Source organism: Physella acuta, unplaced genomic scaffold (assembly GCF_028476545.2).
Source record: "Physella acuta isolate Inbredline_101_S28 unplaced genomic scaffold, ASM2847654v3 ptg001754l, whole genome shotgun sequence".
Taxonomy (NCBI): domain Eukaryota; kingdom Metazoa; phylum Mollusca; class Gastropoda; family Physidae; genus Physella; species Physella acuta.
Genome location: NW_026733264.1, coordinates 25,425 through 39,778, shown reverse-complemented (window position 1 = coordinate 39,778; position 14,354 = coordinate 25,425). Strand labels below are relative to the sequence as shown.

The following is a 14,354-nucleotide window of genomic DNA, read 5'->3' as shown; positions in this document are numbered from 1 at the left end:
AAACACTATCAGTAAGTCGTTAAGAACGATACTATCCCCACTCTCCTTTCCGCCAACCCCAACCTCTACCCTACACCCCCCCCCCCCCCCCCCCCGTGAAAGCAGCCTCCTCTTAGTTACCTCCCCTAAGTTTAAAATCGTTTCAAACTAAATTATCTGCCCCTAATAGCCGTCACTAAACCCGGCTCTAAAATTGTAAACATTTAGCGTGAACCACAGCTCACCAGACCATATAGGGGTGGGGTGGCAGGGAGCGCGCTTACAGCTTGTTTTCTAGCGTCTCCAAGTAGAGAATTATTATATAGATATAGTTAAACTAGCCGGACAGACCCTGGTCTCTGTAAAGGACCATGACGTTTATTGAGACACCCCTCATTGCCCAAGTATAGGATATAGGCTACTGCAATTAAATGTCTGAATGCAAATATCGGCGTTTGAGAAAACCAAATATAATTCTAAATCTAATTCTAAACTTAAACCTAACCACAACCAACTAGAACCAAAACCAAAACAAAACACAAAAACAAACATAAACATAAACAAAAACGCAAACACAAAGGCAAACACAAATGCAAAACAATACAAATTCAAATATAAACGCAAACACAAATAATAAGTAATAAGCGTTTACTTTTTTATATTTTAAATATATTTTATGAAATTTGTCTTGTTTGTACCTATTTATTTAAATATCTTTAATTTTCCAAATTTATTTATTCTGCCTTTGCGTTATTATGTTATTTTTTCTTTTTGCCGTTTGATTTTTTGCTATTGCGAATATTTTATTCATACTTTTTATAAAAATAAATATTATAAAGATTTGTAATTAGAAGCCATTATCTCCGCATAAAACTGATGGAAAAAAAACTAACATCCATTCATCTCTCGCTGTGTATATAAATCAATGTATGTCTGTGATGTAAGCATTACTACACACTCTTTGTGTCATTTACACATTACGCTCTCCATGTAGCTTTGGGAAACTGTTGAATACACTAGCACATTTTTTGCCTGATTTTTTTTTTAAATATTGAGGGGAGGTGAACGGCGGTAGTGTGTGGTTTGGTGCTTCGTGTTTTCTCGCGGCACAAGGTCACGGGTAGGTCACGGGTAGAACTGGAAGGTCAAACAGCACCAGGACAATTACCGTAGGTTAAAGGTTTTCACACAATACACAAGGGTGGGGGGGGGGGGGGGGGGGCAAATTGGACATCTAGAAATAGCATATAGTCCTGCTGTTTGAACCAAATACAAAAATCAGGTTTAATGAAGAGTTGAAGATAGGGAATGCCGGGGTGGGGATGTCGGGGTGGGGATGTCGGGGTGGGGGTGGCTAGATTTACCGTAGTTCTGGGTCTCCACCTGTTCAGCAACGTTGGCGTTGGTGTAGTCGTGGCCTGTGGCAGATGCGTCATGTCGTCTCACGCGGTCAACAGCTGTGTCACGTCGTCTCACGCGTTCAAAAGCTGTGTCACAAAATGGTGTCAAGTTTGAACATGTGTCACAAAATGGTATCAAGTTTGAACATGTGTCACAAAATGGTATCCAGTTTGAACATGTGTCACAAAATGGTATCAAGTTTGAACATGTGTCACAAAATGGTATCCAGTTTGAACATGTGTCACAAAATGGTATCAAGTTTGAACATGTGTCACAAAATGGTATCCAGTTTGAACATGTGTCACAAAATGGTATCAAGTTTGAACATGTGTCACAAAATGGTATCCAGTTTGAACATGTGTCACAAAATGGTATCAAGTTTGAACATGTGTCACAAAATGGTGTCAAGTTTGAACATGTGTCACAAAATGGTGTCAAGTTTGAACATGTGTCACAAAATGGTGTCAAGTTTGAACATGTGTCACAAAATGGTATCAAGTTTGAACATGTGTCACAAAATGGTATCAAGTTTGAACATGTGTCACAAAATGGTATGAAGTTTGAACAAAATCAGGAGTGGAACTACTATACTGCCAGACCCCGCAGTCCATTTAGGGGTCTCAGCTAAAAAATGTATAACAAACTAATGTTTTTTTACACCTTAATAGACTAGCGGTTTTGTATTAAATACATGTCTACTACATCAGTGATTGTTCTACTGTTATAAAAACAAGTTAATAAAAAGTCTAGTGACAATTTAAGCGCAATTTCCTTATGTTCAAATAATAGTCTAAAAATAGATAGTGATCAAGTTTCTTTTTAAACTAGCTCCTCCTCCTTCGCTTGCGGCTCGCTGCTAAGCCAGCCAGGTCATATGATTTACCCTCGTCCTCCTTCGCCTTCCACTGCCGATTTTGCTATATAGTACTGTAATGTATTATGTATAATGTAATTTAAAAAAAACTGTTGTGACCGAACGAAAGGATATTTTTGAAAACTTTCTTCGGCAATATTGTTCTAAATTATGGCAGGAATCGATTGGTAAATGTTTCAAGTCGCTAAGTGGTCTGGTTGCCGAGATATGGGCCAAAAACACCATTTTTTCGAGGTTTTTCGGCTTTTCCGGGAAATCCAGGAAGGAATTCCGGGAATTTTTTTTTGGCCCACAATCATCCTCGGAAATTGCTTAACATATTTGCTTTTGGAACTAGTCCTCGATATTGCTTCGTTGAGGAGGAGATACGACTTAAAGCTGCGGACACACATCCATCCATTGCGGACACACATCCATCCATCCATCCAGAAATGACGAGTTAATAATCGCAATTCCTGTAAGGTAATTGCGCTAAAAATGTTAAGCAGAAAGAAGCAACTACATGAGCTGTAGTGTCAAAGATAGGCATACCTTCAAACCACATCCATGACTTACCTCTGTTCTTTAAATGTTTTAATAGGGGTGCTCATGAAGCTCATTTTAATAGTTTTGTATTAAGCAAATTAATAGGCTATTGTGACCTACTTAGGTCTAGTAATGTTTTATTTTTAGTTTGACATTGTTATAATACCATATATGGTTTGTGGTGCAACCACCGGTTTTTTTCCGCTGTCTTACTAAGAGAGTCTTAGACTCAGTAATATTCCATCGAGAGATGATTGATTGTTTCAGACCAGATGACCACACCAACCAATGGTCTTATGAGTTGAAGGGGACCTTCCCTATTACCCAAGTCTATAAATAGATCGCCCACAGGTATCTCGAGGCAGTCCATTTTTGACCAGGCAGTCCATTTTGACCAGGCAGTCCATTTTGGCCAGTTGAACGTGAGAGAGCTTAAGTCCTGAGTGTGCTATGTATTATTAAGTTGTTTAAGTATCCTAGTATTATATTACTTGTGGCCAAGTGATTCTTGATGCTATAGCAGTGTTATGTGACCTGTGGCTATTTTTATAAAGTGTTAGAATCTGTGATAGTATTTATTCTTACGCTTTGTAAGTTGGGTTTTGTTATTTCTAAACTAAATATTTTATCTTGTTTAACCTAGTGTTCTGCCACAACTTTGTTCACTTATTAAAGGTTGTATGCAGATTGAATGAGTTGTTAACTTCAATAGTTTCACTAGTTTTCCCTAGACCTCGAAATCGAGCCCTAGTGAGTTGTTGAGTTAGAGTTCATTCATTTAGGCTTTAGGTCATTTGCATATAACCCCAAGAAAGAATCCGGGAGCGTTCACCATCTATCTGGCTGGTAGATAGGTGTCCGTTACACTATTTCTTCTATTAATTATTATTAAAATAAGGCCTACTATATAACGACATAGCTGTAAAAATAATGTATTCAAAATTAAAAATAAAAATGCAAAAAAAGCGAACAAAACATAAGAATGAACAAAGACGGGAAACCGTTATTCATATCAAGATTCCGTGGTTCATATTCTTTTGACAGACTTGCCATATACAAAGTTACACTTTTCACAATATTTGTCGGGCATAAATGAGACAAAGACATTTTTGAAACTCTATTGTTTTTTAGGCCAAAAATGAGTTTGAACCCATTTACGATGGATATCCTTAGCAATGAAAAAGGTTAAAAGTACAAAATAAATTAGGAAATGGTGTAGTTTAAAATATAGGGAGACAGTCACCCATGTATAGGCTATCTATAATATTAGCGGGCTGGTAGTGTGTCAGACCGTCATCACTATAGATTTTGGAACAAAAATAGTAAACTCATCACATGTCGTGCTTTTTACTTGCATCGAGGCGTCTTATTATAAGTAATAGAGATGGGTTTGTTTATATAACGACTTAAATTTATTTTAAATTTGCCACTGTTTTTACTCTTTTGCATAACGTAAAGAAAATATTAAATAGCCTACACGCACATTGCTAATACATATCAAACGGATCAATGTCAAACATTATTTTTGGTTAGATTCCTAGAAAAAGTGGATACATTTTGATAATAATAGGGTCGAAAAACTAATGAATTAAACTGTTTTGTAATTTTCCAAGGGAGGTAATTTAAAAAATAAATTCAACTCACGCTAATAAAATAAATGTGAATGCAAAATCTGCAGACCTCGAAGAAGGAATTATTGTTGAAATAATATAATTAGCAAAATGTGAATGCAAATTATGCGGATGTTTAAGAGGACATTATTATTAGAATATTATAATTAGCATGGATTGCTAAAAGGCAATCTTTTATTTATTTTATACACTGAACGAACTGTTTACTAATTATTGTTACTATCTTTAGATTTACGGACAAGCAGGGTTTTTTAAATATTCGTTCACCTAATTGAATCCGGCGCGTCCGCCAGAGTGCGTAGCGCGCCACGGGCTACACTGTGAGCACTATGCGTTTATGTTTGCATTTAAGTTGTGCTTAAGTTATAAATGTTGTGTTTGTGTTTTCGTTTGTGTTTTTTTTTGCATTTATGTTTGCGTTGTGTTTGTGTTTTCATTTGTGTTTTTATTTGCGTGAGTTTTTTCTTTTGTGTTTGTGTTTTCGTTTGTGTTTTCTTTTGTGTTTGTGTTTGTGTTGAGTTGAGTTTGTGTTTTTGTTTGTGTTAAGTTTTGTTCTGTTCCTAAGTTGGTGCATTTAAAATAGATTTACCGTGGCGGAGCACGGGTATGCAGCTAGTATATATATATATATATATATATATATATATATATATATATATATATATATATATATATATATATATATATATATATATATATATATCCTAATATATAAAAGCACATGTGCGCACTTCTCTCTCTCTCTCTCTCTCTCTCTCTCTCTCTCTCTCTCTCTCTGTCCGCAACATTTTTGAGGATATACGATCAGTATGTTCAGCGATATATGGAGAATTTAAAGATACGGACTTTTTTTTTTAAAGTAATAAGTTGGATGTTTTAAATGTATAATCTAAATTTTATTTTAAGAAAAATTAAATAAAAATAACACAATATTCGAATGTAGAAAAACATTTTTACTATGCAAGAGAAAACGTGTTTATAGTTTGACTAGAACGCAATAATCAATGACGTCACATGCCGCTTGTTTAAACAACGGAAAGAACACAAAACTAATGACGACATCTTCCAATTTTAGAATATCAAAGAATGAATTATTTCATTCAAATTTGATTAAGATCAAGATTATCGAGACGTACGCTATGAAATGTATACAATTTTCTCGGCCATAAGTAATACAAATTTTTAAAATAAAATGAACGAGCCGGCCCGCGGCATAACATACGCCGCTATTTAGTTGCTTTATTTTCTACTTTTCTCAGTAATTCATAATTTGTGAATTCGACAGTACCAACGCTGCCACTGAAAATATTTCTTTAAAAAAATACTATAAGTAGCTCGTTAAGGACCATAACCCCCCCCCCCCCCTTCCTTCCCCCCTTACGTTTAAAATCGTTGGCTCTGCTTGTAAACATTTAGAGTGAACACAGCTCACTAAGATCATGTAGGGGTGGGGAGGTAGGGATCGCGTTTACAGCTTGTTTTCTAGGCGCGTTTGCAGCTTGTTTTCTAGCGGCTCCCAGAAGAGAATTATATATATAGATACTGTTGAACAGCCGGGTTTTGGGAATTGGTTTTTCTAATAGGTATTGTTAGTCTATGTTATTTTAAATGTGTGGGATTTTTAGCTATTTGGTTATTTATTTGTTTTGTCACTAATATTGTACAACGTGTAGTAGAGCAAATTGCGTTTTGACCAATAACTATTTTATAAAATATTTTTCTCAAACATGTTTAAATATTAAAGATATATAGGCCTATAATTCAAGTGTAATGGGTACCGACGGCTAAATTTTTACTTTGCGTGGGGGCCTTATTTTTTCTAGTTCTGCTACTGAAGAAAATTCTATCAGCCTAGTGTATCATGTGACAGCGACACATGGAACTTTCAGACAGACATGGAGCCTGCTTGTGTGCTACCTGACTAGCCTGCTAGTGTGCCCAAGACATGACTGTTAGCTATCATTTAATTAGTTAATTTAATGAGTTAATATCAGAAGTTCTGAGTTTAGTGCAGATATTTAATTAGCATGCAAATGTAGTCGTTAAATCACCATGCAAATATAGTTTAATTAGTTCGCAAATGTAGAAGTTAATTAAGCAAGCAAATGTAGAAGTTTAATAAGCATGCATATGACAATGACACGACGACACAGACATGACACTGACATGACACTAACATGACGACACTGACATGACTACACTGACATGACGACACTGACATGACACTGACATGACACTGACATGACACTGACATGACGACACTTACATGACACTGACATGACACTGACATGGCACTGACATGACACTGACATGACGACACTGACATGACGACACTGACATGACGACACTGACATGACACTGACATGGCACTGACATGACACTGACATGACACCGACATGACACTGACATGACACTGACATGACGACACTGACATGACGACACTGACATGACGACACTGACATGACACTGACACGACACTGACATGACGAGACTGACATGACACTGACATGACACTGACATGACGACACTGACATGACGACACTGACATGACGACACTGACATGACACTGACACGACACTGACATGACGAGACTGACATGACACTGACACGACACTGACATGACAAGACTGACATAACGAGACAGACTTGACGACACTGACATGACACTGACATGACGACACTGACACGACACTGACTTGACATGACACTGCCATGACACTGCCATGACACTGCAATGACACTGCCATGACAATGTCATGACATGACACTGCCATGACACTGACGTGACATGACACTGCCATGACACTGTCATGACACTGCCATGACACTGCCATGACACTGACATGACATGACTCTGCCATGACACTGCCATGACACTAACATGACATGACACTGCCATGACACTAACATGACATGACACTGCCATGACACTGCCATGACACTGACATCACACTGACATGACACTGTCATGACACTGCCATGACACTGCCATGACACTGACATGACATGACACTGCCATGACACTGCCATGACACTGCCATGACACTGACATGACATGACACTGCCATGACACTGCCATGACACTGCCATGACACTGCCATGACACTGCCATGACACTGCCATGACACTGACATGACGCTGACATGACACTGACATGACACTGACATGACACTGACATGACACTGATATGACACTGATATGACACTGACATGACGACACTGACATGACACTGACATGACGACACTGACATAACACTGACACGACGACACTGACATGACACTGACATGACACTGACATGACGACACTGACATGACACTGACCTGTACACGACCCGAACACGCGCCTTGCCACTTGGTCATATGACCTGTGCTGCTCATCGTTTGCACACAGCAGATTCCTAAGGCTGACCTTGAACCTGGCAGACATGTTGGACCGCCAGTTCCTTATGGCCAGCACGTCACAGTTGCACTCAACTGGATTGTTCCGGAAATCTCTGGAAAAAAAATCGCAGTATTTTAGAAATCCTCTTGATTGTGTTTAGTCCCATTGAAAGCGATATGCTAAACCGTTAGATTCTACAGATTTCTAAAGATTCTATAAACAAATTGGATATAAATAAAAGCTGTAAGTATACAGTGCACATAGTCCCTTGTTTAGAAATGATAACAGGCTGTTGGGGAAAAAAAAATTGACTTACACATCTAGATGAAAAGTGGAGACAGCTGTAAGAAATGTGAACTTGTTGATGAAACTGATTTGGTTGTTGCTCAAATCTCTGAAAAAGTATTGTAAACATTATTGACATTCATGTCATGTTGGTCATGTCATATGCCTTTTCATGAGGCTCTTGTCATTTTATGCATGACATGTCAAGTTTTCGTCTATGTCTTCCTTATATAAGGACTTGGCCATATAGTTCTATTACACAACTAAGTGCACAACGTATACAACTTACACAATTACACAACTTACATAATTACACAACTTACACAATCACACAACTTACACAATTATACAACTTAAACAATTACACTGCTTACACAACTTACACAATTAAACAATTATACAACTTAAACAATTACACTGCTTACACAACTTACACTATTAAACAACTTACACAATTACACGTCTTACACAATTACACAAATTACACAACTTACACGATTACACAACTTACTCAATTACACAACAATTACAATTACACAACTTACACAATCTTGTTCTATTACACGACTTACACAATCTTCAGGGATGACAAATGTTGAATGTTAAAATTGTTGAGTCCCATACGCATCAGCAGATTTCCAGTTAAATTTCTGGAGACGATCCATTAGTAAACAATATTGTGTACTTGGTATAAATCAAGTTAATATTAGTAAACAATAAGTGTACTTGGTATAAATCAAGTTAATATTAGTAAACAATAGGTGTACTTGGTATAAATCAAGTTAATATTAGTAAACAATAAGTGTACTTGGTATGAATCAAGTTAACATTAGTAAACAATATATTGTACTTGGTATAAATCAAGTTAACATTAGTAAACAATATATTGTACTTGGTATAAATCAAGTTAACATTAGTTAACAATATATTGTACTTGGTATAAATCAAGTTAACATTAGTTAACAATAAGTGTACTTGGTATGAATAAAGTTAACTTTAGTGATACATAATGAATATTTGACCATATTCTGCGAGCCAGGAGTCAAAAGATCTGTAAACACAAGCCAGTAACTGGCTCCACCCACATTCTAAAAATAAATATCTTGGAATGTGTATTCCATTTTAGAGGAAGATATTATTTTCATCGCAAATTAACGGATGTGGAGAGTTTGAATCAAATCCTGATTAGGAAACGCGTCAAAACTGAAACCACTAACGCTAAACCTAAGCCTATCACCAAATATAACATTAACTATAATTCCAACACTAACCGAACCCCAACCCTAATCCTAACTCTAATACCAACCCTAAACCTAAACTCAACCCTAACTCTAATGCCAACCCTAATCCTAAACCTAAACCTACACCAAACCTAACTCTAACCCTAACCTTACCACCCCAGCCACTCACCAAGATTTACAGAGTTTGTAAAATACATTGTGCTGTCAGAAAGTTGTGTGAGTGAGCTGTTAGTGAGATGTGTGAGTGAGCTGTCAGAAAGTTGTGTGAGTGAGCTGTTAGTGAGATGTGTGAGTGTGCTGTTAGTGAGTTGTGTGAGTGTGCTGTCAGAAAGTTGTGTGAGTGAGCTGTTAGTGAGATGTGTGAGTGTGCTGTCAGAAAGTTGTGTGAGTGAGCTGTTAGTGAGATGTGTGAGTGTGCTGTCAGAAAGTTGTGTGAGTGAGCTGTTAGTGAGATGTGTGAGTGTGCTGTCAGAAAGTTGTGTGAGTGAGCTGTTAGTGAGATGCATGATTGATTGTTTTAGTTTGCTGTTTGATTGAGTTGTCTTAGAGATTGTGTGATTTAGTTAGAGAACTTGTGTGATTGAGTTGTCTTAGAGATTGTGTGATTTAGTTAGAGAACTTGTGTGATTGAGTTGTCTTAGAGATTGTGTGATTTAGTTCGAGAACTTGTGTGATTGAGCTGGAGAGCTGTGTGATTCAAACTTACAACTCCTGCAGCCGGTAAAGGTTTCTGAACGCTGCGGGGTGAATCTGGAAAATGTGATTGTCATTTAGATATCTGTGGAAGATATAGTTGTCATTTAAATATCTGTAGTAGATATAGTTGTCATTAAATGTCATTTCTATGTCTTTGGAAGATATAGTTGTCATTTACATTTCATTTATATGTCTTTGGAATATATAGTTGTTATTTAGATGTCATTTATATGTCTGTGGAAGATATGGTTGTCATTTAGATATCTATGGAAAATATAGTTGTCATTTAGATATCTGTGGAAGATATAGTAGTCATTTAGTTATATGTGGAAGATATAGTTGTCATTTAGATGTCATTTAAATGTCTGTGTAAGATATAGTTACATTTAGATAACTATGGAAGATGTTATTTACATATCTGTGAAAGATACAGTTGTCATTTAGATGTCATTTATATGTCTTTGGAATATATAGTTGTCATTTAGATATCTATGGAAAATATAGTTGTCATTTAGATATCTGTGGAAGATATAGTAGTCATTTAGTTATATGTGGAAGATATAGTTGTCATTTAGATGTCATTTAAATGTCTGTGTAAGATATAGTTACATTTAGATAACTATGGAAGATGTTATTTACATATCTGTGAAAGATACAGTTGTCATTTAGATGTCTAAGTTATAGTTGATATTGAATGTCTGAAAACGTTATCAACCATTTCTATTTTACTTACAATTTTTGGAGCGATTCCATGGCCACAAAATTATTGGCATCAATAAATGTGAGCTTGTTGCTGGATAGGTCTCTGAAAATCAGTGGCATCGATTGAGTCAGTGTGAGAAATGAAGGGTTCGATAGGCTCTGTGGACGTATCCGATGAAAAGATGTGAAGTGTGATAAAACTTGGAATACATGTCCATGAAAGCAGCGAGTTGACGAATAACGCCCACAGTTCCGGAGCGAATAAAACGTATTAGGCTTGAAAAGCTGGTTCCACTGGTTACGAATGGTTGTTGCCAGAAAGCAAATTTTATTTTTCAACCAAAATTGAATATTTTATAACAGTTTAGAATAAGTGCAAAATAACCGGTTTTACTAAGGCTAGATAATATTCAAACAAATCATTACTAGTGATATAGTAGTAATTTAGCGAACACTTTTATTTTTAATTTGGGTTAGTGGAGACAGGGTACTGTGGTGATAGGGGATGTTATATTATCTAATATAAATGTTATATTATCTAATATAAATGTTATATTATCTAATATAAATGAGCTACTTCGCTATACATCATGGACCAGTATTGTGTATTTTATCATGGAAAACAATTGTTCTGACTTTCGTTGTTTTACTCTCCCTGGCCATTCCGTTTGACTACACGGAGGGGTTGAGGGTGTTTTTTTAACGTTTTTGAATTACTGAAATAATTCTAATGGCTTTTCAACACAAAATATATAAATAAATCTAATCGATAGTTCCCGAACGGCTTATATAAATAAATGTAATCGATAGTTCCCGAACGGCTTATATAAATAAATGTAATCGATAGTTCCCGAACGGCTTATATAAATAAATGTAATCGATAGTTCCCAAACGGCTTATATAAATAAATGTAATCGATAGTTCCCAAACGGCTTTAATTTTTTAAAATGTAACTATAAATGTATCGTTTGCCATATATTTTTTAAAATTTAAAAAACAGTTTATTAATAAAAACAACAAGCTTTCAAATACGCTAAATATTAGAAAATAAAACAAACTTGCTTTCTAAAATAAAAGCTTTGGTCGCTTAAATATGTAAGAGATCCATTTTTTCTCTTAATTACCTCAGACATGTAATTTACAGCGTCAGTTTATCTTGCCATGCTTATGTAAATTTGAGATCAAAGGAGAATAATATTATAAATATTATAGGCAGCATGGATAATATGTAGACAAAAATGAGACACATTATAATCATACATTCTTCCCTGTCAAACAGACCCATAGCTGTTCTCCCATGTTTCTCTTTTTGTGTGTGAGAGATAACAAAATAAACTTACAGGGTTCGTACCCAGCTGCCGAGGTTAGACGGTACCCTCAGGAGAGGGGTGGGCAGACCGCTACACGTGACCTCATCGTTTGAACAATGACACTCCTGGGGTCGCGGGGTGCCGGAACTCAGGTCACAGGCTAGTCTGCTCCTGGAGGCTTTGACGCTACGGTTGTCCGAGACGGCATCCAGCGGCCGGCAGGCGGCCAGCAGCATAATGAGCAGAGCAAGATGGCGGACGGAGCCAGTGTGTCCAGTACACGTCATGTTGCGGGTGTCAGGTGACTTGGTGGGGGTGTCAGGTGACTTGGTGGGGGTGTCAGATGACTTGGTGGGGGTGTCAGATGACTTGGTGGGGGTGTCAGGTGACTTGGTGGGGGTGTCAGGTGACTTGGTGGGGGTGTCAGGTGACTTGGTGGGGGTGTCAGGTGACTTGGTGGGGGTGTCAGGTGACTTGGTGGGGGTGTCAGGTGACTTGGTGGGGGTGTCAGGTGACTTGGTGGGGGTGTCAGGTGACTTGGTGGGGGTGTCAGGTGACTTAGTGGGGGTGTCAGGTGACTTGGTGGGGGTGTCAGGTGACTTGGTGGGGGTGTCAGGTGACTTGGTGGGGGTGTCAGGTGACTTGGTGGGGGTGTCAGGTGACTTGGTGGGGGTGTCAGGTGACTTGGTGGGGGTGTCAGGTGACTTGGTGGGGGTGTCAGGTGACTTGGTGGGGGTGTCAGGTGACTTGGTGGGGGTGTCAGGTGACTTGGTGGGGGTGTCAGGTGACTTGGTGGGGGTGTCAGGTGACTTGGTGGGGGTGTCAGGTGACTTGGTGGGGGTGTCAGGTGACTTGGTGGGGGTGTCAGGTGACTTGGTGGGGGTGTCAGGTGACTTGGTGGGGGTGTCAGGTGACTTGGTGGGGGTGTCATACGACATGTGGCGAACATGAAACAATATGCTTGGATGCTGTGTTGCAATGTATTGAGTCGATTCCAACATCACAAGATTGAAGCTGTGAACTTCAAATAAAATAAGAAGATAAATATTTCAGTCGTAAGGTTTAAGTTTAATCTTTTTATCTTGGGGGGTGGGGGGTCGAATATGTTATGTAGGGTAAAGGTTAGCGATCCGTACCACCATCATTTCGCTAACCTGACCGATCGCGGTAACACTTTGAAATTATTCTGGATTATAAACTCCGACAAAAAAATAGTGGCATCGATCAAAATTTTTAATAAACCGGGAGTGATCTCCCCTAAACTTTCTCGAATATTCTTATATAACACTACGGGGGATGGCAACTCGGGATAAAGACAATATTGTTAATCCATTTTTAATTACTTACACTTTTTAAAATAGAACAGAATCTCGTAGAAAAAAATAATTGCGCACCCATAGAAGGCCAAACAATATGTGTATAATCGAGGACTTTATAATTAGGACTTTAGAAATTCACATGCGTTTTTTGAGAAATCAGAAATAGTGTAAATTACCCCTTCAGGTCAACAGAAATTACTCAAAATTTGGTAGAGAATTAGATCTTTTACTAACATGTGAAATTTCATTTGTCTGAAAAAGTGAAAGTAGAATAAGTTCCACTTCCGGTAACCGGAAATCGCTGAAAAGTTAATTTTTCTTAAAATTAAGAACGAAGAAGAAGAAGAAGAGCTGAAAAGTTTATACAGAACCACAAAATTGATATAATACTTATGTATGACATTTTATCAACCTAGCTGTAACGGTACTCACGGCATTGTGTCCACAGACACACACAGACATACGGACAAATTGCAAAACTATGTTTTTTCGACTCAGGGAGGTGTCTCTATTATCTTTCTGCACGACTACAATACTTCCTCTATACTTCGTATGCAAGAAAGTAATAGGCGGTAAGTAGCTGACAAATCGCTCGGCGACATTAATTCGTAAGTTTTGTTTGGTCAACTTTGCCGATTACAAACATGACGCAGAAATCAGGTTGAAGTTCAAATTGACAAAAGAGTGGAGGCCTACCCTGCGATGTCGGATCAAAGTACTTGTGATACCAATGACACGACCAAGTAGATATTAAATTATCAATAGCTATAATCATTTAAAACAAACCCCTACAGTAAAAGAAGGGAAGAAAGTTAAATTGAATCGGTCTTTATTGCATTTACAATAGCCTTTCAAAAGTTATGTAATAACCTATCTTTTGTGATTTATTTAAGAAAAACGGTAATATATAACCAAGCCTTTTTTGAAAATTAAGTTCAAATGTTGAAAATTCGCTTCATACAGAGTAACAGTGCTGCTAGCCTATATCCATTGGAAGACCCTGTATATAG

At 37.5% G+C, this 14,354-nt stretch overlaps 1 protein-coding gene across 4 annotated transcripts in view; it reads right to left on the bottom strand.

Annotated features, from left to right (window-relative positions):
• LOC131930297 (adhesion G protein-coupled receptor A3) overlaps positions 1–12,373 on the bottom strand; it is a 37,776-nt gene extending 25,403 nt beyond the window's left edge. For 3 of the 4 annotated variants that reach the window (XM_059286715.1, XM_059286714.1, XM_059286716.1), the window contains exons 1-7: positions 12,056–12,373; positions 10,747–10,818; positions 10,024–10,095; positions 8,649–8,726; positions 8,108–8,185; positions 7,731–7,903; positions 1,344–1,466 (exon numbers count right to left, since the gene is read on the bottom strand). In XM_059286715.1, the coding sequence (XP_059142698.1) occupies positions 1,344–1,466; positions 7,731–7,903; positions 8,108–8,185; positions 8,649–8,726; positions 10,024–10,095; positions 10,747–10,818; positions 12,056–12,312 (853 nt within the window). In that variant the 5' untranslated portion in view covers positions 12,313–12,373. The remainder of the gene's footprint in view (positions 1–1,343; positions 1,467–7,730; positions 7,904–8,107; positions 8,186–8,648; positions 8,727–10,023; positions 10,096–10,746; positions 10,819–12,055) is intronic. The other variant, XM_059286717.1, reaches the window with a different exon arrangement.
• Between the last annotated feature and the right edge of the window lie 1,981 nt (positions 12,374–14,354).